At 41.9% G+C, this 26,610-nt stretch overlaps 1 protein-coding gene across 5 annotated transcripts in view; it reads left to right on the forward strand.

The window, feature by feature from the left end:
• NPR3 (natriuretic peptide receptor 3) overlaps positions 1-6,962 on the forward strand; it is an 82,586-nt gene extending 75,624 nt beyond the window's left edge. For 3 of the 5 annotated variants that reach the window (XM_025389166.1, XM_025389164.1, XM_025389162.1), the window contains 4 exons: positions 611-705; positions 2,781-2,916; positions 4,722-4,809; positions 6,151-6,962. In XM_025389166.1, the coding sequence (XP_025244951.1) occupies positions 611-705; positions 2,781-2,916; positions 4,722-4,809; positions 6,151-6,262 (431 nt within the window). In that variant the 3' untranslated portion in view covers positions 6,263-6,962. The remainder of the gene's footprint in view (positions 1-610; positions 706-2,780; positions 2,917-4,721; positions 4,810-6,150) is intronic. The other 2 variants (XM_025389165.1, XM_025389163.1) reach the window with 1 other exon arrangement.
• The last annotated feature ends 19,648 nt before the right edge of the window (positions 6,963-26,610 follow it).

Consider the following 26,610-nt stretch of genomic DNA (forward strand, 5'->3'; position numbering starts at 1 on the left):
GCTGCAGCACTAATTCAGTACTAAGCGTCCAGAGAATGTTTGGATAAACAATCAGCGAAGAACTCAACCGGGATAAAGAAGAATAGCTTTTCTTAGCTATTGGCTCTGGTGACCCACAAAGCAGGCCCGCTGCTCTCCTGTGTATTAAAGCAGCCTGGAAAAAAGCACATTCACTGAGTCCTGGCCCTGGAATGATTTTTCTTTTATAATGTTCATCCAATGATAACGCAAACCCATGGCAAATCTATAAATGTACCCTACCTCCACTTCTAACTCTGCAATTAAAAAAAAATTAATACAAAACTCTGGGATAAGCACGCTGCTTTCAGGATTAGTCTTAATCTTTTTTTCAAACATATTCCCCAAAGAAGATCATTTATTTCTTTTTCTTTTCATTTTTAAATGGAGAAATGTTAAGAATTTAGGAATGCAGACGCAGATGAAATTACAATGTCTTTCCAAAATGCCAACAAAAATGCTCAGAGTCTGATGAGATTCCCTGTGGCATGAGTTTGTTTAAAAAATCCTGCCAATTCATTCTCTTGTTTTTGTTGGCAGACAGAGGTATTTTAAGTAACCAACGTTGAGTTCTTCGCTTCTGATCCTGTAGGTATCGCCGGGCAGGTGTCCATAGATGCCAATGGAGACCGATATGGGGATTTCTCTGTGATTGCCATGACTGATGTGGAGGCGGGCACCCAGGAGGTGAGCACGCGAGACCTCTGCACCAGTGGCTCCTTCTGCTTGTGGGGACTCTGAGGAATGCATTTGTTCTGGTGGCCAAAGAGCTGTCTCCAATGCAGCTTCCAAATAAAAATGAGTTGAAAAACCTCAACTTTTGATTGAGGGTATCAAGGAAGACTTCAGGAAATGGTTTCATGTTTATTCTAAGTGAGGAAATCCTACCCTTCAAGTGGCGAAGAATCACACCTTAGTCTTATGGATGAGGGTGTTGGGGTGAAATCAGTAAAGTGAAACTAAGTTTCCTCCCTTAAGATTTGAGTTTTCTGGCGGAGTGGGAGGGTGGGTGGTTGCAAACTCAATGTGTGTTCACGTTTCCAAAGATGATGTAGTTTCAGGATAACATCGTGAAGAGAAAAGAGTGCCCCAGACACAAAGATGAGTCTTCTGTGCTTGGGAGTGTGAACTCTGCCTCAGTTTCCTCATCTGTAACATGGAAATCATCATGTCTTCCTGGCTGATGTCACATGATTATTGTTATGGGGACAGATGAAACGAAACCTAGAAAAGTACTATCTACATTTTAAATTACAAATATACATATACAATTATACAAATATGCAGTGCTTCAGCAAAGAATGCCACTTCCTCGGTTTCCTTGATCGCTGGCTCCCAGGGTCATCGCTCTGGTGCCCTTCATGGGACCTGGCATATGGGACTTGCTGTTTTCCTCTTTGTATGTATCAGGTTGGTGCAAAAGTAATGCGACTTTTGCCATTATTTTTAATTATTTAGTTTTAATGGCCAAAACCTCAATTACTTTTGCACCAACCTAATAGATGCCTGGCTCTTGTGGGAAGTTCTGAAGCAGCAGGAGTCACCCTCGCTATGTTTAATGAATGATTTTTTTGCCCACTGAGTGGTCTGTGTCTCATCTGTATTCCTGGTTCCTCCCTGGGAAAGGTGGGTAGCGACAGTTCATCAGAGTCCATTGTGAGGTTGCAGGGGTGAAGGTGTATAAAACCGTTGGCAAGTGCCCAGTACACGCCAGCGATTGTTACATTTTGGTGGCGATCTAGGCTTCCTCTAGACCTGACATGGCCTGTGAGAACCTGCTGCACCTCGGTCAGGAGAAGGGGAGGAGATGTCCCCAGCCACTCGGGAGCCATATGCTTGTTTTCAGACAAAAGAGCAATGACTCCCGAGAACCTGGGTGGGAAGGCACTTCTAGAGTGGGGCTTGGGGAACTGATCAAACAATCGTTTTAACCAGAAACTGAGGAATAACCATGGAATCAAACCATAACAGAATAGCGATTTTCCAGGGGCCAGAGGAGCCAACTAAGAGAAAGAGAATTCAGCCTGGAAATGGGGGTGCACATAGGGTGGATTCATCAGAGAGGAGAGTGCAACTCTTGAAGGAAGTCTGGCAACCGGAAGCGGTCAAACAGGAGGTTCCTGAAAGATGCTCTTTCATTATATGTTGAACAATTGAGGGCTGTGAGGCTGGGTACCTGTCATACGCTTAAATCAGGTATACAGTGGACCCTGGCTGTCCTTCACATGTCCCTGAAAGTAACTTGGGCCTTATAATTGGCTGACGGGGTGGGCTGCTCTGGGACAGGTGGGTGGGACAGTGCCCTGTCCGATGAGCAAAGCAAAAGCCAGGAATTCCAGGATTATTCCTTTCCACTAGGTGGTAGTGACTGAAGAATCCTAGGGGCAGCGCTGACAGGGCTGGGCCTTCAGTGAGGGCAGGGCCCGGGGGCACCACTCTCACCACTTCCCACCTCCTTCTGCTCTGGCACGACCGCTCTTAATGCCCTCTTGAGAGCACCATTAGCGACTTCAAATCTTGACTTACAAAGTCCCCAGAACACACAATGACCATCAGTGTGGACAACCGAGGAACCTGCCCAATGTACCGCGCTTTTCTGAAGCACTTGCTGTCCTTGCCCTGGAGACGGTGATTTGATGAAATGCCCAGAGGCAGCCAGTTTAGATCAGGCTGTGCATTTTGGGGAATAGCTGTGGAAGACTGCGAGCTTTGTGCCTCCTTTGACCTTTCGGTTTGTCTATTTGTTTTTTGCCTCTATATAGGTTATTGGTGATTACTTTGGAAAAGAAGGTCGTTTTGAAATGCGGCCGAACGTCAAATATCCTTGGGGCCCTTTAAAACTGAGAATAGATGAAAACCGAATTGTAGAGCACACAAACAGCTCTCCCTGCAAATCATGTAAGTCTAGAGACTTAATTTGCTATGTATGTCATCACCTCTAACCTCAGCGTAATGTAAGTTTAAAACCCAAGTGTTTCTAGGGCTTACATTTTGGAAGTTTACATTTCTTTCTCTGATGTGGTAAAACATCAGAGGCAACAGTTCACAAACTGGCATCTTGCCTTTAGCAGAGGCGTTCAGGTCTTGTTTCCCTTCCAGCCTTCTCTTCCACAATGGTAGAAACCATTGTGGTTTCTCCCTATTTTTACATCTCTTACTATAATCTTACTATAATCTCTTGGCTAGGTCATGTTTCCACTTTTAGAGAAAATCAAAATATCAATTAGTAAATATCACTTGCTTATTCATCTCTCATAGCAAGTCTCGTTCTGATTTTCCAAGTTTGTGGTACTTTCTAGCTCCTCAGAACCAAAGAGATAACATCCCTTAAACATCTGAACATTTACACATTGGCAAATAAGTGTAAGATGTATTACTTATGAGCAGCTTTGTATAGAAGTAGAGAAGCAAGTGGATGTCCTCATAAGTAGCTTACAAATAGGAAAGTTGTTAGAAATCATTGTTTTAGGGAATAAGGTAGTGAGGGAGAACAAAGTGAATATAGGTCTTTCAGGAGGCCAGTTGATCATTTTAGGCTAATATATGTGTGCTTTTGAAGGCATCTTTTAAACTGTTAGGTATTTATGTCTATGCAATAATTACGGGAAGGAATTAAGGAGGAAGTGTGTTAAGAACACACTGGGGAGATTGGGCCTGTATTTGAAATCTCACTGTTGTTACTTGCTGGTTTTGTGACCCTAGGAGTGTTCCTTCAGCTTTTTAAGCAGTTTTCCAGTGTGTAAAGAGAAAGAAAAGTGCCCAAAGCTTAGGACTGTTTTGAGGATTACACAAGATGACGCATCGAAGGCTGCATACTAAACTCTAGATACAAGCTAGCTATTTATCATTTTTCTATAACTGGGACACCACTGAACTTGATTGTTTCAAAGTGTTATCCACATTTTCACAAAGCTATGTAGGACATTTTGACATGAAACTTTGGCTTTGGTGAGAGAACATCTAAAAACAGAACATTGACTCAATGAATTTTTCATCAAATCCTCTAGCACTTTGAAGTGTCATCATCCATCTGTGAAAAATAAGAAGCCCTGGGTCAGTGCCCTGGTCCATCTGGTTGTCTTCTTTGACTTTATTTATTTATTTATTTATTTATTTTTGAGATGGAGTCTTGCTCTGTCACCCAGGCTGGTGTGCAGTGGTGCAATCTCGGCACGTTGCAATCTCCACCTTCCGGGTTCAAGTGATTCTCCTGCTTCAGCCTCCTGAGTAGCTGGGATTACACGTGCCTGCCACCACACTCAGCTAATTTTTGTATTTTTAGTAGAGATGGGGTTTCACCATGTTGACCAGGCTGGTTTCTAACTCCTGACCTCAGGTGATCCACCCACCTTGGCCTCCCAATTCTTTGACTTTAAACTCAAAAGAGAGTGGCTATATCTGAATTCTTCACTTCCAGTTTTCCTCTGATTCTTGAATTTTCTTCTGTTCTCATTGTGTCCACACTCTCAATAGTGTGCTTGTTTATCTAGCACTTTCTCAAATGGTTCTTAAGCTTTGCACTAGGCAAAAACAAACCAAAACATAAAACAAAAAACAAGTGTACTGTCCCTTAGAAAATATTTCTGAAAAAGGAAAAGTTGCCTCCAGTGGGAAATCAAGGGACATCTTGCAATGAATGAAACTCGAGGAATTTCTAACTGTATCTCAAAATGAACCCTGGTTATCTATGCTTCTTTTTCAAGCAGGTGGCCTAGAAGAATCGGCGGTGACAGGAATTGTTGTGGGGGCCTTACTAGGAGCTGGCTTGCTAATGGCCTTCTACTTTTTCAGGTGAGGACCATTTGTAAAGGTACAATTCACTCTCTTCTACTGTCTTTGTCATTTGTTTTTGCTAGATTCTCTTTGTAACTTGTCCACATCCTCCTTTCACCCAGGAAGCACAGTGGTTAAAAAATCTCAGCCATTCTTTTGGTGTGACTCTAGGTGTGGTGGTCAGTGGTTTAGCATACTGGGTGCTGGGGTCATGGGTTTCAGTTACATCTCACTGTGGGACAGAGAGCTGCTGCTGCCCTTTGATCACAGATTTTTATTTTTTATTTTTTTGAGACGGAGTCTCACTTGTTCTGTTACCCAGGCTGGAGTGCAGTGGCACGATCTCTGTTCACTGCAACCTCCACCTCCTGGGTTCAAGCAATTCTTCTGCCTCAGCCTCATGAGTAGCTGGGACTACAGGTGCAGGCCACCTTGGCTGGCTAATTTTTTGTAGTTTTAGTGGAGACAGGGTTTCACCATGTTGACTAGGCTGGTCTTGAACTCCTGACCTCAAGTGATTCGTCCACCTTGGCCTCCCAAAGTGCTGGGATTACAGGTGTGAGCCACTGTGTCCAACCCTTTGATCACAGATATTCTGACAAGAATTCCTACCATCCACCAAGTGAAGCAGTTGGGGAGGGAATCTGGATAAAGGGGGAAATAAACTTCTCCCTTCTCAGGCTTTCTCCAATTCAGAATTAGGTGCCGGGGCTCACCTTAAAGAGGAGGAGGGAGCTTTGCGTAGCCCATGCTCTCAGGCTGATCTGTGCTCAGTATCTGGAGAGCCCACATGCTCATCTGCCACTGTGGTTAAGCTCCAAGGCTTGCAAAATTGTAGTAATGTATGTGTGTTCAAGGTACCGATCGTTCTGCCCCGTAAGGGTGGTCCATTCCTTTGTAATCTTTGGTGGTTGAGTTTGTGGTTTTTTCGTAAGTCATTAGAGCAAGGTTTCTTTATTTCTGCATGGGATTGTAACTAGGCATATGTGACCCTTTGTGGGAACATTGTATTCCTGTTCCTTTGGCCACAGTACCCATAATTTGATTTTTATCTAGGGCATATCCTGGGAGTCAGGGAGAACTTCTGTAGCCGAATAGACAAGACCTAACCCCCAAGGCACCCAGGGAAGAAGGGGAAGGCTTGTTCTGTGGTATTTGGAAAAGCATGCCAATTTTCTCTCTTGAATAAGGGCATCACGCCTGGGGGCACACTACTTTAATCTCTGACCAGGGTTTCATATTCTGTCACTTCTCATTTATCAACTCAAACCCAGATGTCCCTTGAGGGCACTCTTTGTAAGAGAAACCGTGGTATTTTGTAGCAAGTTTTATTACGACATTCACTTTCCCTTTACCCAGGAAGAAATACAGAATAACCATTGAGAGGCGAAACCAGCAAGAAGAAAGTAACCTTGGAAAACATCGGGAATTACGGGAAGATTCCATCAGATCCCATTTTTCAGTGGCTTAAAAGAAGCCCCCCGCTTTTTTTTTTCTGCCTGAGATTCTTTAAGGAGATAGATGGGATGAAAGACATCAGTGAAACAGAAGGGGCGTTCTTGAAGAATTCATTATTTTAAGCAGTTAGTCATTTCATTTTAAAATTTCTTTAGAAGCTCAGGAACTATTGTTAATCACCATCTGCCTCCAGGCCTTTCATCTCATGACAAACAAATGTAATAATGATATCATGTCACTCTGTTAAATGTTCATACTGTTTCAAGGGCATATGATTAGATTTATGTTTTTAAAATCTGATGTCTCCATATCTTGATGGCTTCTGGCAGCATTTCACACAAGGATGTAAAATGTGGTTTTCTTAAATGAAATGTTTCGTAGCTAGAATAAAATCATTTTTACAAGTAGAACATTCTTGGAAAGAATTTAACACCCAATAAGGGGAAAATGTAATGAAAAATCTCAAGGTTGGTAATACAGCCTGACTCCCTCTAGAGCTGGAGGACAGGTTTGTGGTTGAGGACTCTTCTGTGTCCGACGTCTACATTCAGGTTCTGACTTCATATCTTGAAAAAGGATTTCCTCCCTTTTTCAGTGTCTCATAAATGCTACTCTGGATTGTTGTAAATATTAGTGAGATGGGAGGATTTACAGAAGAAAAGCAAGTCTAAAATGTTTCCTTTTTGATGTAAAAAAAAAAAAAAGTCCCATTTCACACTAACATTTTATTTTACAAATATTTTAATCTTATATTTTGGCATTAGAAAAATTTATCTTTTTTTTTTTTTTTCATTTTGAAGGTTAAATGTTGCTTACATTTTAAAAGCATGGGTGAAGTGTACAACAAACCAATAATGATAAAAAATGCTTCTCTTTTTCTCCCCGTTTCCCTCTTTCCCTTGGGCACAGCCAAATGCTAATTTCTGCTTTAATTACAGAGATGTGGAAATGTATTCAGATTTCAAACTCTACAGGAATATATCAAAATTTTAACTCTTTTGCATTTTTACTGTTTAACTGTTTTAAATGCAAGTTATTTTACGGTGATACTCCTTCCAGTTCTGGCCAAATGATGAGTTTCAAGATCAAGAGTAAAAAGTTATTAGAATTAAACAGAGTTTTATAAAGGGAGATAGCCCTTTTCCCTCAAGAACAACTTTGTTGAGAGTTACAACTTGACAGCAAGTACAGAAATGACAAATTTAAAACTTTTACATGTGGCATTTACCAAAATTCCCAGTGATGATTTTGGTTAAAAGAGGGAACCTAAATAGCTACTCTATTCCGTTTCAGTTAACTCCACAGAACTCTGTAGGCATCCATGAATAACTGTAATAGTGGGTTAGGTGTGGAGATAGGGAATTTGGACAAAGTTGAGTAAGTTTTTATTGGGTATCTGCTTTGCACCCAGTAGTCTGCACATGAGTTTAAACTCAGGTTACCACTTTCACTTATACTTCATGGAGAAGATAGACAGTGAGGGAGGAATGGGAAGCTGTCATGTCAGTGCACCATCTTGGAATTACATAACTGGGGTCTTTCCTCAATAACATTTTGAGCATCTGAAAAATAGTTTAAAAATTATCTTAATATCTATTGAAGGGCATGTCTAGGGAGGAAACAGGAGAATGTGAGCAGTCCCTTGGTGGTGATGAAGCTGGTAGTTCACACAAGTAGCAGTGCAGGCAAAGGTAAGCGCAAGCTGCCTGTCCCAGATGCTGGCCCATGTGTGCGCGCTTCCCTGGAGAAGTCTGCTTCTGTTGCTCCCACTGGAGTCACAGTTAACAGATGATTTCTGTGTGAGGCACATTTCTCTTCTGTTGTTTAAGAAATGGGAGCTGGGAGGCAGCTAAAAGGGTGTGATAAAAGAATTAAGTACAATCAACGGAAACAACTATGTTGTAGTTCTCCATGCTGGATGCAAAGGAAAAGGTGTCGAATTCCAAAAAGGATGGAAGAAGAAGGCAAGAAGGGCAGCCTCCAGAAGGTCTAGTGCAGGAAGAGAGTTTGAGAAGTAAAATGCAGGAAAGCAAAGCATTGTACCGCTTGGGACTCCCCGAGGTGAAACAGCAAGGAAGAATTGTGTCCATTTCAGTTACTTGAATTGGAGAGCTTGTTTCTCTCATTTTTATTTTTCAATGATTTTATTTTTTTATTTTACAGATACTCATTTTCTCTTGTGCTTGTGAAAAAAATTCACATTTCAAGTCTATGTGCTTATTACGGGAGAAAAATAATCTACGTGGTTGCAGTTTTTGAGTATAAACATTTCTAACCTTTTTAAAATTTCTATAGCAACCCATTAACACTAACATTTTTAGAACAAATATATTCTATTTTAACTTCAAGTAGAGGAATAGTCCTAAACTTAATATGATAGCTCTAGGTAAGCTCTTAAAGACAAGTGAGCATTTAGTATTCTAAAAATGGCAGAACAAATCATGAGGTTTCTGGATGCCATACCAATTTAAAATCAATTCTCATGTTAAGATTGATTGCTGGCTGGGCGCGGTGGCTCATGCCTGTAATCCCAGCGCTTTGGGAGGCCGAGGCGGGCAGATCACGAGGTCAGGAGATCGACACCATTCTGGCTAACATGGTGAAACCCCGTCTCTGCTAAAAAAAAAATACAAAAAATTAGCCGGGCATGGTGACGGGCGCCTGTAGTCCCAGCTACTCCGGAGGCTGAGGCAGGAGAATGGTGTAACCCGGGAGGCGGAGCTTGCAGTGAGCTGAGATCGCGTCACTGCTCTCTAGCCTGGGCGACAGAGCGAAACTCTTTCTCAAAAAAAAAAAAAAATAAAAATAAATAAATAAATAAATAAATAAAAAGATTGCTTATTTACATGTCAGTCATGTACGACTTTTTCCTTGAAATCTGCGTATGGGTTACAAAAACTCTGTTAAGTTTTGAAAATTCCATTAAGTTGGAAATCTTGGTTAAAAATGTAGGTGCTTGGCCCAAGGTTACCCTGAATTCAGATCTCTCATGATTATATTTGGGGATTTACGTTCCTAACTGCTAAGCAACATCTTTGACAACTAGTAATTCATACTCTACTAGTAGTCACATGTCATATAGTAAAATAAATAGGGCGTTAGTTCTTAAGTCATTCTATAAGTTTTTACCCTGAAATCGAGGGTATTCAGATTTCAAAAGGGATACTTTATCAGTATTTTCTCATCCAGTCAAACTTCAGCTGACATTGATACAGGTCAAAATGCATAGATGCTTTTTGGTGTTGGAAATAAGTGTGTGTCTTATGGTCATCATTGTCTTCTTAGATTTTTGGGTAGGGGGGCAGGTAGGGGGAGACTCAGAAATAAAAGTGTTCTCCAGATAACTTCTATCTGGAAAGAATTTTCTGTACAGAGTCCATCTCTCCCTCAAGACTGACCACAGGTTTCATGAGAAGGCCCCTGAGAACATCACATTTCTCTGAAGAGCCATCAACTTGTCTTTTCTGGAACCACAGGCATGGTTCTACAGACCCTACTATAATTCTTCACATTTCAGAACCCATGATTAATGGAGGGAAGAGAGAAATGCATGGGAAAAGAACACCTCCTTTTCTCCTTTCTCTTAAATTCAAAGACGTTTGCTTTGGAATGCCCTCACTTCTCTCTATTCACAGGCTTCTAGAATCATTAATTTACTCAAGGCACATGTGCCTTCTTTGCCCCAAATGCATCAGTTTCGTTTTAGTTATGGCTGATTTTGGGTGTGTGTGTGTAAAATATGCAGTCAACAATGAGATAAAGGCCATTGCATAGATCTCATGCAGATAGTGATGGATTCAGAAAGTAGGTTCCAGGGGTGTCGCTACCTTCTTGTAAGCCAGTATACACTGGCTATTTGTGGAAGTCTCTGGGAGATCAAATAGAGCGTTATGCCACTGGGAGTGTTTATAAACTGGAAGGAACAAGCACCTGTGTTTCTTGGGACACAAAGCACTCAGATCCTGAGTGGATGCAGATACGAGAGTAAATGTCAGCCCAAATTAGGCCACTCGACCTACGGACATTTCATGGGTTTTACTTAATCACACCCCATGGTTTCGGGCTACATGAGGAAGCTGGTAACGAGCTGAATTTCTTATTCGGTGGAAAAAATGGAAACTGTCTGAAAACACGGGATATATTTTAGGGGTAATTGTGGAAGCAGAGAGAATGAGATGATGATGTTCAGAGGGACCGGCTTCTTCTTCAGTTGTATTTAGAACTGAATAATAATCAATAATTTAGTCCCCCTTCAACAGCCATACTCAGCAAGAAGCGTGGGACATACTGAGCAAGAAGAATCAGAAGCTTGATCCTCTAAAAGAAATAGGAGAGGGTAGCTTTGCCTGTTGCCACTGTCTTTACTCTTCCTCTGCCCCCCACCCACATCCACATCCAGCGTCACTCCAAGGATGCGTCAGCATCTTGCACATGCAGGTAGAAATTTGTGAGTAGGCCTGCATACTTCCTCGGGGGAAGAAAGACAAACTAGTGCTGGTTGTAAGAATGTAGCTGGCTTTTCATCAGAACCCTTATGCTAACCTGACCACACTTGCTCTTGGGGAAGTTCGAGCCTGTGATGTGCATAAACTCTAACAAGCCTGGCTTTGGTGTTCAGCACGCAGATTCCATAAATGTCTTTTGCAGGCATAGCCCACAGCTAGACTGCAGGATTAAAATAACTTCCAAAAGGTGCTGGATTGGAGTTTGTTCAAATTTCTCATTAACCACTAATGTTAATTCATACCAAATGCAAAGTATTCTAAACCAGCTGATGCTGTTAATGTTCATGTTTTAAGCTACTTCGAACACAACGAAAGTGTTTCAGTGGGAGTCAAGTCTCACAAGTAAAAGTCCATTTTATAATAGCTCTCTGATGTATCAGGTGCGAGATGATACGTAGGGGAGAGATTTGAACAAGCAGAATTAAGTGTTAGCAAAAATGCTTCATTGCTTCGATTCATGTTTAAAGACCTAAATTTCTATGCACAAGGAATAAAGGGCCACTTACCAAGTGTAAATCACAACATAGGCTACCAAAATATTTCTTATTTGCTAGGAGAACAAAGCTGTCACAGTGCATAATAGTTGGACAGAAATGGCTAAAACAGAGGCAAATTCAGATTTGGAAACAGGTGTCCTCTTTATTATTGATTGCCAAGATCTGAAAATCTTCAGTGTCTTATAAGATGACAATGAAGTAGCCCCTGAACAGCATGGAGTTGCTGTGAGCATGTTCATTGCAGACCTTTGTGTTGGGTCCTGGGAATCTGAGCATTGTTCTCTGTGCATGGTGGATAATTGAAACCAAGAGGACGTGGGATAGACCTTGTGACAGATCAATTCTGCGACCTCTGTTTTCTGGGTCACATTATTCATTGTTAATTTAAATACAGGACTACCAAACAGTACAAACCTACCATGAGTCTGGTAGAAAAGTAAAAGTAAAAGCTGCACAAGTTACATACAGTTTATTATTCTAATGTACAACTATTTGCATATAATGTGATTTAATTTATTGTTGTTTTGTGTAGAAAAGGAGAACTAATGACTGTGGATATAACCCCTGTTTTGTATAATATATTTTATTTCTTGTGCAAACTGGTCATTTGAAATATCTACTTCATTTGATGTTTGGATATAAATGTGTATGTGTCCTTGTAAATGTTTCTATTAAGCAAGAATGCCACATACTCAGAGTATAACAATGTGTTCTCATTAAAAAATACATCCCACAGAAACCTTTTCCTGTTTATAATTCAACCAGCACACACTGCACATATCCATATTCTTTGAGGGCTTTTGTTCTTCTGGGACTTGTTTAAGTCAAAGGGCAATAGGTGGGTCTGATGAATTGTAATATTTGAATGATCCCCATGAAAAGACTCAAGAATTTCTGCCTAGCAAAGGCAAATTGACAGAATTTTAAAATGGGGGGTAAACTTTGAATCAGCAGGTAAGGGAAGAAATCTTCATGAATGACAACCATCATCTCGAGTCACTGCAGCTCGAGAGCACTTCATGGTTGACCTCACGACTCATGTTATTAAGTCCTTTGCCATTTTAAAGAGATCCTAAGTCAATTTTGTCACTTTAAAGACCTCCCCAGGTTCCAGCATACTAAGCAGATTAACCAGCCTGCAGTATCTCCAGTTGCCTCTGGGTTGTAAAAAGCTGCTTCACCATCTGGGAAGTTACTCATGATTTATTTTAAGCCCAAGAAACACATAGCAATTCTTATGGTTGGAGCAATGCTCCCCTGATCCTGCTGCTGCTGCCACCACCAGTGAGGTCCCCAGATGACATCACGAATGCCACTCAAACTGCCAATGTTTGAGGAGATTCTGCTGACTTGGGGTGCAGTGGGGTAGGGCATGGGGGCATGGCAGGAATGAAGGGTAGAGACAGGAAACCTCTGGAAAACAGGCTTTCCCATTGTGACTTTTCCATCTCTGTTTTGGGAGACATGGCCTCCTTGAATCTTTCCACCCTATTCCGACCTCCCCAGTCCCCTCTGAATTTCATTTCATGCATACCCAACAATCCATGATGGGCTAAAGGTGCCTCATGACTGGCTCTTTGGGCTGTGCCCACTGAAGAAGCCCTAGGGAGCTCCAAACACCATTGATTTAGAGCTCTGCTCTAACCCTAAATCAGGGGCATCTGGCATTGACTTAAATAGCAACTATTATAGTGGGAGGTACCAATGGCCGTGTGTCTTTAAAAAAAAATAGCTTTTTTTTTTTTTTTGAGATGGAGTCTAGCTCTGTCGCCCAGACTGGAGTGCAATGGCGAGATCTCAGCTCACTGCAACTCCACCTCCTGGGTTCAAGCGATTCTCCTGCCTCAGTCTCCTGAGTAGCTGGGATTACAGGCATGTGCCACCATGCCCAGTTAATTTTTGTAGTTTTAGTAGAGATAGGGTTTCACTATGTTGGTCAGGCTGGTCTTAAACTCCTGACCTCATGATCCATCCACCTTGGCCTCCCAAAGTGCTGAGATTATAGTCATAACCCACCACACCTGATCAAAAAATAGCACTTTCATAAATCATCCATTAGCATCAAACTAGAGTCAAGAAAAAAATTCCCTTTGCAGGCCTGTGCAACGCTGATGATCATTAGCTGCTGAAGTTCTTGAAGAGTGGAGAGGAGGAAGAAGATAAGCAGGGCAAGATGTGCTATGTGTTTTGTATTAATCCATCATGCCATTTTCTCACATGCCCCTTCTGTCATTTCCATTTCATAGATGGCGACACTCTGGAGCCAGACTCCTGGGGTTCATAGCCTGGCTCTGATCCTTGTGTGAAAATGAGGTTAATACTAATTCCAACCTCTTGGGGCTACTGTGAGAACTTTACATTTAGGATTCTGCCTGGCAGGTAGTGAAACATTCAGTGGAATTACTATTATACTCTCTTGTCTCCTTGGATAAGGAGACAAACCTCTCAGTTGGTAATTTTTGAGGCCTTTAAGGCAAAAGGAATTTCTGCTGTTGAAAGCCATGCAGTCCACTTTTCTTTCTTTTCAATTTGGCTTGATGACAAGTCGCCTCGACCTCTTGGAGGATGAAATGAAAGGCAAGAGGTCCCTTTCCTGTACACCGTCCCTCTCCAAAGGGTCCCGACAAGGGCCGAGAAAGGGACAGTGATGGCCACATTACCTCTGAAGCTTTCAGAGGGCCTGTGCAGCTGTACTCAAACCTGGATTCCCTCCTTAGAGTGTAGGCACCAACCCTGGAGCAGCGGGCCATACATGCTGTACCAGACTTCCACCCCCTGCTTTCTCCCCGCACTGAGACGGGCCTGGGGACTGCTCTTTGGAATTCATCCCCTCACTACTGTGATTGGTCAGAGCAGTTCCTGCCATGACATAGAGGACTCATGTGTCCTAAAGAAGAGCCTCCCACCTTGGTGCCCTCAGCCCCAGGGCTTTCCAGAGAATGCTGGCATTTTGTCCTAAATGCAAGAGTAACACCTCATTAAGGGTATTGGTGGGTAGGGGATTTCCCAGTGTAGACAATGGAGGTTTTCATTCCACCGCTACTCCAATGGCCCGAGAGAGACCAGGCGTCACACAGGCTGGCAGAGAATGTTGCATTAAAGTGACCTTTCTGGACTAGAGGACATGAGGTTCCTGGTACCCACAAGGTCCTCCTCCTCCCAGTGCTAGCAGTTACAGAGACCAGAATAGAGATGACATCCGCTCTTCTGGAAGGGCCTCTGACAGTTCAGTTCAGAATGAGGATGGAATAAAGCAGATCTGGGAGGCTTACTCCAGGCTGTGTCACCCCCTGCATCCCTTGCACAGTGACCCCTGCTAGGTTCCCTCTGGTGGTGCATAGACTGGTTCTGTGGAATGCTTGAGAAGGACCAGCAGTACATGAAGAGATTGGTGTTCCCCCAGTGAGAACCTTTTGGGTGATATCAAAGATACGTTTTCAGGCAAACATCCAGCAAGAGGCTGACTCTCAATAGAACTTGACACCTGGCATTTTAACCATATACTACTTTATGACTATTCTCAGCATTTTATTCAGAAGGAAAATGAAGACAGCAGAAAGTATGCCATTCTCAATTTGATGACACTAGCTATTTGTTGAGAGCCTTCCACATGCCAAAGGGGGGCTTAAGTACCTTAGATGTGTGCATGTATTGCACTCTCACAGCACCCCTATGAGCTAGGACTGTGGTTATCCTCTTCATCTTAGAAATGTGTAAACTAGGTTGCAGGCAAGATGGCCAAATAGGAACAGGTCCGGTCTGCAGCTCCCAGCTAGATCAATGTAGAAGAAGGGTGACTTCTGTATTTCCAGCTGAGGTACCTGGTTCATCTCACTGGGACTCGTTGGACAGTGGGTGCAGCTCATGGAAGGTGAGCAGAAGCAGGATGGGGTGTCGCCTCACCTGGGAAGAGCAAGGGGCCTGGGAACTCCCTCCCCTAGCCAAGGAAAGCCGTAAGGGACTGTGCCGTGAGGAATGGTGCATTCCACTCCAGATACTATGCTTTTTCCACAGTCTTTGCAACCCGCAGACCAGGAGAGTCCCTCAGGTGCTTATGCCATCAGGCCCCTGGGTTTCAAGCACAAAACTGGGCGGCCATTTGGGCAGACACCAAGCTAGCTGCAGGAGTTTTTTTTTTTTTTTTCATACCCCAGTGGCACCTGGAATGCCAGCAAGACAAAACCGTTCTCTCCCCTGGAAAGGGGGCTGAAGCCAGGGGCCAAGTGGTCTAGCTCAGAGGATCCCACCTCCACAGAGCCCAGCAAGGTAAGATCCACTGACTTAAAATTCTCTCTGCCAGCACAGCAGTCTAAAGTCGACCTGGGATGCTGAAGCTTGGTGGGGGGAGGGGTGTCCATCATTACTGAGGCTTGAGGGTGGTTTTCCCCTCACAGTGTAAACAAAGCCACCTGGAAGTTCAAACTGGGCAGAGCCCATGGCAGCTCAGCAAAGCTACTGTAGCCCGACTGCCTCTCTAGATTCCTCCTCTCTGGGCAGGGCATCTCTGAAAGAAAAGCAGCATCCCCAGTCAGGGGCTTATAGATAAAACTCCCATCTCCCTGGGACAGAGCACCTGGAGGAAAGGGCCGCCATTGGCACAGCTTCAGCAGACTTAAACATTCTGCCTCCCAGCTCTGAAGAGAGCAGCGGATCTCCCAGCACAGTGCTCCAGCTCTGCTAAGGGACAGATTGCTTTCTGAAGTGGGTCCTTGACCCCCATGCCTCCTGACTGGGAGACACCTCCCAGCAGGGGTCAACAGACACCTCATACAGGAGAGCTTTGGTGGGCATCTGCTGGGTGCCCCTCTGGGATGAAGCCTCCAGAGGAAGGAACGGGCAGCAATCTTTGCTATTCTGCAGCCTCTGCTGGTGATACACAGGCAAACAGGGTCTGGAGTGGACCTCCAGTGAACTCCAGCGGACCTGTAGCAGAGGGGCCTGACTGCTAGAAGGAAAACTAACAAACAGAAAGGAATAGCATCATCATCAACAAAAAGGACATCTACACAGAAACTCCAGCCAAAGGTCACCAACACCAAAGACCAAAGGTAGATAAATCCATGAAGATGAGGAAAAACCAGTGCAAAAAGGCTGAAAAATAAAAAAAAAAACACCTCTTCTCCTCCAAAGGATTACAACTCCTCACCAGCAAGGGAACAAAACTGGACAGAGAATGAGTTTGATGAATTGACAGAAGTAGGCTTCAGAAGGTGGGTAATAACAAACTCCTCCGAGCTAAAAAAGCATGATTCAACTCAGTTCAAGGAAGCTAAGAACCTTGAAAAAAGGTTAGAGGAATTGCTAACTGGAATAACCAGTTTAGAGAAAAACATAAATGAACTGATGGAGCTGAAAAACACAGCACGAGACCTTCGTGAAGCATACACAAGTATCAATAGCTGAATCGATCAAGTGAAAGAAAGGATATCAGAGATTGAAGATTAACTTAATGAAATAAAGCACAAAGACAAGTTTAGAGAAAAAAGAACAAAAGGGAACAAACAAAGGCCTCCAAGAAATATGGGACTATGTGAAAAGACCAAATCTATGTTTGATTATTGTATCTGAAAGTGATGAGGAGAATGGAACCAAGTTGGAAAACACTCTTCAGGATATTATCCAGGAGAACTTCCTCAACCTAGCAAGAGAGGCCAACATTCAAATTCAGGAAATACAGAGAATCCCACAAAGATACTCCTCAAGAAGAGCAACTCCAAGACATATAATCGTCAGATTCACCAACGTTGAAATGAAGGAAAAAAATGTTAAGGGCAGCCAGAGAGAAAGGCCGGGTTATCCACAAAGGGAAGCCCATCAGACTAACAGTGGATCTCTCTGTAGAAACCCTATAAGCCAGAAAGAGAGTGGGGGCCAATATTCAACATTCCTAAAGAAAAGAATTTTCAACCTAGAATTTCATATCCGGCCAAACTAAGCTTCATAAGCAAAGGAGAAATAAAATCCTTCACAGACAAGTAAATGCTGAGAGATTTTGTCACCACCAGGCCTGCCTTCCAAGAATTCCTGAAGGAAGTACTAAATATGGAAAGGAAAACCTTGTGCCAGCCACTGCAAAAAATACCAAATTGTAAAGACCATCGATGCTATGAAGAAACTGAAAGTAACAGGTAAAATAACCAGCTAGCATCATAATGACAGGATCGAATTCACACAAAACAATATTAACCTTAAATGTAAATGGGCTAAATGCCCCAGTTAAAAGACACAGACTGGCAAATTGGATAAAGAGTCGAGACCCATCAGTGTGCTGTATTCAGAAGACCCATCTCATGTGCAAAGACACACATAGACTCAAACTAAAGGGACAGAGGAATATTTACCAAGCAAATGGAAAGCAAAAACAAAACAAAACAAAAAACAGGGGTTGCAATCCTAGTCTCTGATAAAACAAACTTTAAACCAACAAAGATCAAAAGAGACAAAGAAGGCCATTACATAATGGTAAAGGGATCAATGCAACAAGAAGAGCTAACTATCCTAAATATATATGCACCCAATACAAGAGCACCGTAGTTCATAAAACAAGTCCTTAGAGACCTACAAAATCACTTAGACTCCCATACAATAGTAGTGGGAGACTTTAACACCCCACTGTCAATATTAGACAGATCAATGAGACAGAAAATTAACATGGATACTCAGGACTTGAACTCAGTTCTGGACCAAACAGACCTAACAGACATCTACAGAACTCTCTAACCCAAATCAATAGAATATATATTCTTCTCAGCACCACATCACACTTATTCTAAAATTGACCACGTGATTGGAAGTAAAACACTCCTCAGCTAATGCAAAAGAACAGAAATAGTAAAAAAACAATCTCTCAGACCACAGTGCAATCAAATTAGAACTCAGGATTAAGAAACTCACTCAAAACACACAACTACATGGAAACTGAACAACCTGTTCCTGAATGCCTACTGGGTAAATAATGAAATTAAGGTTGAAATAAATAAGTTCTTTGAAATTAATGAAAACAAAGAGAGAATGTGTCAGAATCTCTGGGACACAGCTAAAGCAGTGTTTAGAGATAAACTGATAGCACTAAATGCCCACAGAAAAAAAGCAGGAAAGATCTAAAATCAACACCCTAACATCACAATTAAAAGAACTAGAGAAGCAAGTCCTTTTAAGAGAACAAAATTCAAAAGCAAAAAAATTCAAAAGCTAGCAGAAGACAAGGAATAACTAAGATTGGAGCAGAACTGAAGGAGATAGAGACCCAAAAAACCCTTTCAAAAATCAATGAATCCAGGAGCTAGTTTTTTGAAAAAATTAACAATATAGATAGACCACTAGCCAGATTAATAAAGAAGAAAGGAGATAAGAATCAAACAGACACTATAAAAATGATAAAGGGGATATCACCACCGATCCCACAGAAATACAAACTACCATCAGAGAATATTAGAAACACCTCTACGCAAATAAACTGGAAAATCTAGAAGAAATGTGTAAATTCCTGGACACATACACCCTCCCAAGACTAAAACAGGAAGAAGTAAAATCTCTGAATAGACCAATAACAATTTCTGAAATCGAGGCAGGAATTAATAGCCTACCAACCAAATAAAAGCCCAGGACCAGATGGAGTCACAGCCGAATTCTACCAGAGGTACAAAGAGGAGTCGGTACCATTCCTTCTGAAACTATTCCAAACAATAGAAAACGAGGGACTCCCCCCTAACTCATTTTATGAGGCCAGTGTCATCCTGATACCAAAACCTGGCAGAGACACAACAAAAAAATATTTCAGGCCAATATCCCTGATGAACATCAGTGTGGAAATCCTCAGTAAAATATTGGCAAATTGAATCCAGCGGCACATCAAAAAGCTTATCCACCACAATCAAGTTGGCTTCGTCCCTGGGATGCAAGGCTGGTTCAACACACGCAAATAAATAAATGTAATTCAGCACATACACAGAACCAATGACAAAAACCACATGATTATCTCAATAGATGCAGAAAAGGCTTTTGACAAAATTCAACAGCCCTTCATGCTAAAAACTCTCAATAAACTAGGTGTTGATGGAATGTATCTCAAAATATTAAGAGCTATTTATGACAAACCCACAGCCAATATCATACTGAATGGGCAAAAACTAGAAGCATTCCCTTTGAAAACTGGCACAAGACAAGGATGCCCTCTATCACTGCTCCTATTCAATATAGTATTAGAAGTTCTGGCCAGGGCAATCAGGCAAGAGAAAGACATAGAGGGTATTCAAATAGGAAAAGAGGAAGTCAAATTGTCTCTGTTTGCAGATGACATGATTGTATATTTAGAAAATCCCACCGTCTCAGCCCAAAATCTCCTTAAGCTGATAAGCAACTGTGTCATGATACAAAATCAATGCAAAAATCACAAAGCATGCCTATATACCAATAATAGACAGAGAGCCAAATCATGAGTGAACTCCCATTCGCAATTGCTACAAAGAGAATACAATACCTAGGAATACAACTTATAAGGGATGTGAACGACCCCTTCAAGGAGAACTACAAACCACTGTTCAAGGAAATAAGAGAGGACACAAACAAATGGTAAAACATTCCATTTGGATAGGATAAAAACATTCATGGATAGGAAGAATCGGTATCGTGAAAATGGCCATACTGCCCAAATTAATTTATAGATTCAGTGCTATCCCCATCAAGCTACCATTGACTTTCTTCACAGAATTAGAAAAAAGCTACTTTAAATTTCATAGGGAACCAAAAAAGAGCTCATATAGCCAAGACAATCCTAAGCAAAAAGAACAAAGCTGGAGGCACCACACTACCTGACTTCAAACTATACTACAAGTCTACAGTAACAAAAACAGCATGGTACTGGTACCAAAACAGAGATATAGACCAATGGAATAGAACAGAGGCCTCAGAAATAATGCCACAAATCTACAACCACCTGATCTTTGATAAACCTGACAAATACAAGAAATGGGGAAAGGATTCCCTATTTAATAAATGGTGTTGGGAAAACTGGCTAGCCACATGCAGAAAACTGAAACTGGAGCCCTTCCTTACACTTTATACAAAAATTAACTCAAGATGGATTAAAGACTTAAACATAAGACCTAAAACCATAAAAATCATAGAAGAAAACCTAAGCAATACCATGCAGGACATAGGCATGGGCAAAGACTTCATGACTAAAACACCAAAAGCAATGGCAACAAAAGCCAAAATTGACAAATGGGAGCTAATTAAACTAAAGAGCTTCTACACAGCAAAAGCAACCAACATCAGAGTCAATAGGGAATCTACAGAATGGGATAAAATTTTTGCAATCAATTCATCTGACAAAGGGCTAATATCCAGAATCAATGAAGAACTTAAACAAATTTAAGAGAAAAAAACAACCCTACCAAAATATTGGCAAAGGACATGAACAGACATTTCTCAAAAGAAGACATCTATGCAGCCAATAGACACATGAAAAAATGCTCATCATCACTGGTCATCAGAGAAATGCAAATCAAAACCACAATGGGATACCATCTCAATGCTTTTACACTGTTGATGGGAGTGTAAATTAGTTCAACCATTGTGGAAGACAGTGTGGTGATTCCTTAAGGATCTAGAACCAGAAATACCATTTTACCCAGAAATCCCACTACTGGGTATATACCCAAAGGATTATAAATCATTCTACTATAAAGACACATGGATATGTATGTTTACTGCAGCACTGTTCACAATAACAAAGACTTGGAACCAACCCAAATGCCCATCACTGATAGACTCAATAAAGAAAATGTGGCACATATACACCATGGAATACTATGCAGCCATAAAAAAGGATGAGTTCATGTCCTTTCCAGGGACATCGATGAAGCTGGAAACCATCATTCTCAGCAAACTAACACAGGAACAGAAAACCAAACACCACATGTTCTCACTCATAAGTAGGAGTTGAACAATGAGAGCACATGGACACAGGGAGGGGAACATCACACACTGGGGCCTGTTGAGGGGTGGAGAGCTAGGGGAGGGATAGTGTTAGGATAAATACCTAATGTAGATGATGGGTTGATGGGTACAGCAAACCACCAGGGCACAAGAATACCAATGTAACAAACCTGTACATTCTGCACATGTATCTCAGAACTTAAAGTATAATAAAAAAATTTGATTTACCATAATTTTATTGATATTTACTTTATATGAATTGTTGCTTTTGTAGGTCAAAAAGTGGTCAACTATTGGCAATTTCACATAGTTCGATCTAGTATTTTGGAGCTATGTTGCTGATGTTTGTTTGTTCAGGTTTGTTATATTTTCTGATATATTGTGTGATAACCTTTCTTTACTTTAAAGTCTGTTTCATCTGCCATTTATATGTTTAGAGCATCTTTATTTTGATCAGTATTTTAAAAATGTAATCCACTTATCTCTCTTCTGATTAAATTCTATTTGGACTAAAAAAAAAGAAATAAAAAGAAATGTTTGATGAATTAAAATAAGTTGGGCTGGGGGTATTAATTCTAGCAAAGTCAAGATATTGCTGTCTAGTACCTAGTGTCAGGGAGGATGGTTATCTCCATAGCCAGTGTATGATACTGATACATACTTATGACATATCTGAGACTGGGAAATTTATAAAGAAAAAGAGGCTTGATGGACTCACAGTTCCACATGGCTGGGGAGGCCTCACAATCATAGTGGAAGGTGAAGGAGGAGCAAAGGCACATCTTACATAGTGGCAGGTAAGAAAGCATAAGCAGGGGAACTGCACTTTATAAAGCCATCAGATTGCAAGAGACTTATTCACTGTCATGAGAACAGCACTGGAAAACCTGCTCCCATGATTTAATTACCTGCCACAACACATGTGGATTATGGGAGCTACAACTCAAGATGAGATTTGGGTGGGGACGCAGCCAAACCCTATCAGCTAGATAAGTTTTAAAAGGCTTTATGAGATGATGAAAGAGGTTGGGAGTCAATCAGAGACAAGATCAGGACTTGTTTTTGGGCTCCAGTGTCTTGTTTGGGTGTGTTAGATGAATCATTTAACCTCACCTATAAAATACATGTATGTTTGTATGTTTTTGCACCTCTTACAGAAATATTGTGGTTACAAAGTAAGTGGCATCATTGGGGTTTTTTTTTTGTCCTCCAAAATAAAGCTCTACCAACACAAGAAAAAAATAAATAAATAAAATAAAAAAATGTGTAAACTAAGGCACAGAGAGATTAAGTAACTTGACCAAAGTCTCACAGTTACCTAATGGCAGAGCTGGGGTTGGAGTCAGGCTGCTGGCTGTAGGCAGTGGCTATACCAAATGGCTCAATTCATTATTCATCATTTTCCATCTTCTATAAGTGACCTCTCTTACTTTTCACCACCTCACACCCATCTCTCTCTCTCCATTTCCACCACCCCTAAACAAGGCCTTCATCACCTTATCTCCAAATGAGAGGAAGAAGCCTCCTAACTGTGCTCCTTCTAAGCTCTCCTCGTTCATGCAACTGTCATCTCATCCTTCCTAAAATACTGCACTGATAATGTTACTCCTGAGATAGGAGTTAAGAAGAAATTACTTAGGCAGATAGTAAGGGTGTGGGAGTCCTTGGTAAGGCTTTTCTTTTTTAATGAAAAGCAACCCCAAATCATTTTCTAAGAAAGAGCAGCCTCCAAGCTAGGAGCTTGCAGGCCTGAATGCTGGCAGGAACTAAGGACTAGAGCTGTTCAAGATGGAGGCTCCATCTTCCCTTCTCTGCTAGCCACGTGTGCTGTAAAGGAGCAGAGAAGATGGCACCTATCAACTGGAAAATCCATTTGCATAAGAAAATTAGACCAGCCTTCCTCACACACTACGTACAGACGTGATACCTGATTGAACAAATCTGTAGGGCCTATGTAAATTAGACACTGCCTTCTTCACCCTGCCTATAAAATCTGCTGTAGCCTGCGACTTCCCCTCTGTTTGGACATCTCTTTCTGTTTGGCAAGGGGCTGCTCTCTTCTCTCCTTTCTCCTGTCTATTAAACTTTCCACTCTTTAACCCACCCACCTGTGTCCATGTCCTGAATTGTTTCTCAGTGCTGGAGGATGAACCCCAGGGTATGTACACCAGACAGTGTAGCAGTTTCACTCCCTTGCTCAAAAATCTTTAAGTACTCCTATCCCCCACAGATCAGGTTCCATATTCTACAGCTGATGTCCAAAGCCCTACAACCTCAGTCTTGCTGTATTGATTTATTATCATTCACTATTGCTTCGATGCAGTTAAATTGTGCTGCATTTGACTTAACTGAAATTGATTTATTTCCCTGCCCTTTCCTGCCAGAGAGTCTCAATTCCCACTGTTCCTCCTGCCTGAAAAAATCCTTTGCTTTCTAATTGAGTCCACCCATCTGCAGTTTGAAATCCTATTTCCTCTGTAAGCTTCCCTGTTCCCCCTAACCTGAAATGAACTCTACCTTATTTTGTGTCTCAGGGGCTATGAATGGGTGGTCAGCAGATGCGTTTTTTTTGGGCAACCAGTTTTTAGAAAGAAATGGAATATGAATGTCTTTGGATAGGGCAAATGTTTTCGATTTGCCAGCCTCCCTTCACTCCTGATGTTCTTAAACCCAGCTCTCTTCACAAACTTATTTTAGGGTTTGCAAACCCTGTGTGTACAGCTAACTGGTGAGCTCTTCTCTCTTCTATTGCTACCTTATTTATCCTTTTAACGTTATAATTTCCAGACTGCTGGTCTTCAGAGAATTGCCTGACACTGTAGATTTGTCTTTCTCTCTTTAGCTTCTTTATCAAGTAATAACTGATTCCAAAACAAAATATTTGCTGTACCAGGGGAATTATTACTTGAAGAAATTCTACAGTATTTTTGTAATGCTAATACTCCATAATAAGTCTGCATTGTGAAATCAGATTTTCTGAAAACTGGCTTATTCTTAAGTGGCTTCCCACAAGAAAGACTCTAAGAGATCATAAATCCCTGCTTTTCTATATTCTAGCTCTGTGGCTTCTGCAAACCATAGGACCTTTTTGCCTTTGTACAATCGGGAAGATAATAACTCCTTTGTAGGGTTTTCAACTGGTGACTGATATGCACCAGAAACTCAATAGACTGGAGCCATTCATTAATCTTTTCATGAGGTAAACCTTATTTACTTAGTGCCTCAAGTTACTGGGTTCCTGGTGTTAAGACTGGCCCATAATGGAAGCCCTGGGGGCCTCTTTAGTGTGTGGCTCAGAGCAGGTACATTCTCATTCTCATCCTCATTCTGTGTCTGGAGTTGGTTCCTTCTGGTGGGTTCCCGGTCTCGCTGACTTCAGGAATGAAGCTGCAGACCTTCCCTGTGAGTGTTACAGCTTTTAAAAGTGGCACAGATCCAAACAGTGAGCAGCAGCGAGATTTATTGTAAAGAGCGAAACAACAAAGCTTCCACAGCGTGGAAGCAGACCTGAGTGGATTGCCTCAGCTGGCTGGGGTGGCCAGCTTTTATTTCCTTATTTGTCCCCTCCCATGTTCCGTTTCTGTCCTATCAGAGTGCCCTTTTTTCAATCCTCCCCATGATTGGCCACTTTTAGACTCCTGCTGATTGGTGCATTTTACAGAGCACTGATTGGTGAGTTCTACAATCCTCTTGCTAGCTACAGAGTGCTGATTGGTGCGTTTTTACAGAGTACTGATTGGTGCCTTTTACAAACCTCTTGCTAGCTACAGGGCGCTGATTGGTGCATTTTTACAGAGCACTGATTGGTGCCTTTTAGAATCCTCTTGCTAGCTACAGAGTGCTGATTGGTGTATTTTACAATCCTAGCTTCAGAGTGCTGATTGGTGTGTTTTACAATCCTCTTGTAAGACAGAAAATTTCTCCAAGTCCCCACTCGACCCAGGAAGTCCAGCTGGCTTTACCTCTCAATTCAACAGATAAGGACACTGAGGCACACCCAAAGTTGTGGGTGTGAGGGTCCTGGCTGGAGCAAGGATGAGTGCTGATGTGTGTTACACGGACTGTCTTCCACACTCTGGGCTAAGCCACCAGTCTCACACAATCCTCACTGTACCCCAATGAGGCAGGCACTGTGGTCATCTCTGAGACACAGAGTGGTTAAACAACTTGTTCCAGTCACCCAGCCGTGAAATGACAGGGCCAGAACATGATAGCAGGGAGTCTGGCAGCAGAGCCCAGGTGCTCCTCCACTCCAATGGCTGCAGTGGCACTGCTGGTGGTCTCCAGGGTGCATGCCTTAGGAATAGCTGGAGAACCCTCTAGAGGCCCTGCCATCTTTCACCCCTGTTGCCTGCTGCCCTATCAATCATGATGAGAGGAAAAGAGTGCCTTTACAGCAGAATTGAGGATCACAGCTCAGGGCTTCCCAAATGCCCATCTGTAGACTGGTATCAATTCAGAAAGTTTTACCAGTCTGTGCTGAAATACAGAAAAACTTAAAAATTAAGATGATGTAGGGAAGTGTTCATAAACATAAACTGATTCAATATTTAAATATCAATTTTTTTTTTAGCAGTCTTGCTCTGTTGCACAGGCTGGAGTGCAGTGGCCTGATCTCAGCTCACTGCCACCTCTGCCTTCCTCAGGCTCCAGTGATCCTCCAACCTCTGCCTCCTGAGTAGCTGAAACTACAGGCGCATGCCACCACACCCAAGACATTTTTGCTTTTTTGGGTGGAGACGGGGTTTTGCCATGTTGCCCAGGCTGGTCTCAAACTCCTGGGTTCAAGCGGTCCTCCCACCTCAGCCCCTCGAGGTGCTGGGATTACAGGCGTGAGCCACCAGACCCAGCCTTAAACATCAAATATTAAATATCAATACTAAAACAATATGTAAAGCTTTTTACTCACATTATAACTTCATGATTTTGTGTATGAATTGTGAAAATACCTTTTCTGTTAAAAATGATAGTGATAATTGTGGATTTTTTTTTTTATATTCTTACTTGACAAAATAAAAAGTTGGCAAACTCACTTTTTTTTTTTTTACTTGAATGAAATTCATAAAATCGCTGAATCTAGAAACATTGCTTTAGGCTGTTGCTACGTGGAATGACATCATGTCTGCATGCTTACTTACTCATGGTAACATGAGAATGTGTCTTGTCTTCCGGGCATCAGGATTCAGTTTTTCCCTCATTTCGTCCCAGTGACTTAGAGCTATCTGTTCAGTAAATCCCTGCTGGCTGATTCTTCTAAGGGCCACACAAAACCTATGTCCCAGCCCAGGTTCCTAATAGTGTATCTCTGTCCTTCTGTGAAAGATCTCTCACATTCTGACTATAGCTGAGTGATGAACAAGTCATCCTCAAACCAAAACCGTTGGCAAAACAAACATCTCAGACCACTGCTCTTCCCTTGA

The sequence above is a fragment of the Theropithecus gelada genome, chromosome 6 (genome assembly GCF_003255815.1).
Source record: "Theropithecus gelada isolate Dixy chromosome 6, Tgel_1.0, whole genome shotgun sequence".
Taxonomy (NCBI): domain Eukaryota; kingdom Metazoa; phylum Chordata; class Mammalia; order Primates; family Cercopithecidae; genus Theropithecus; species Theropithecus gelada.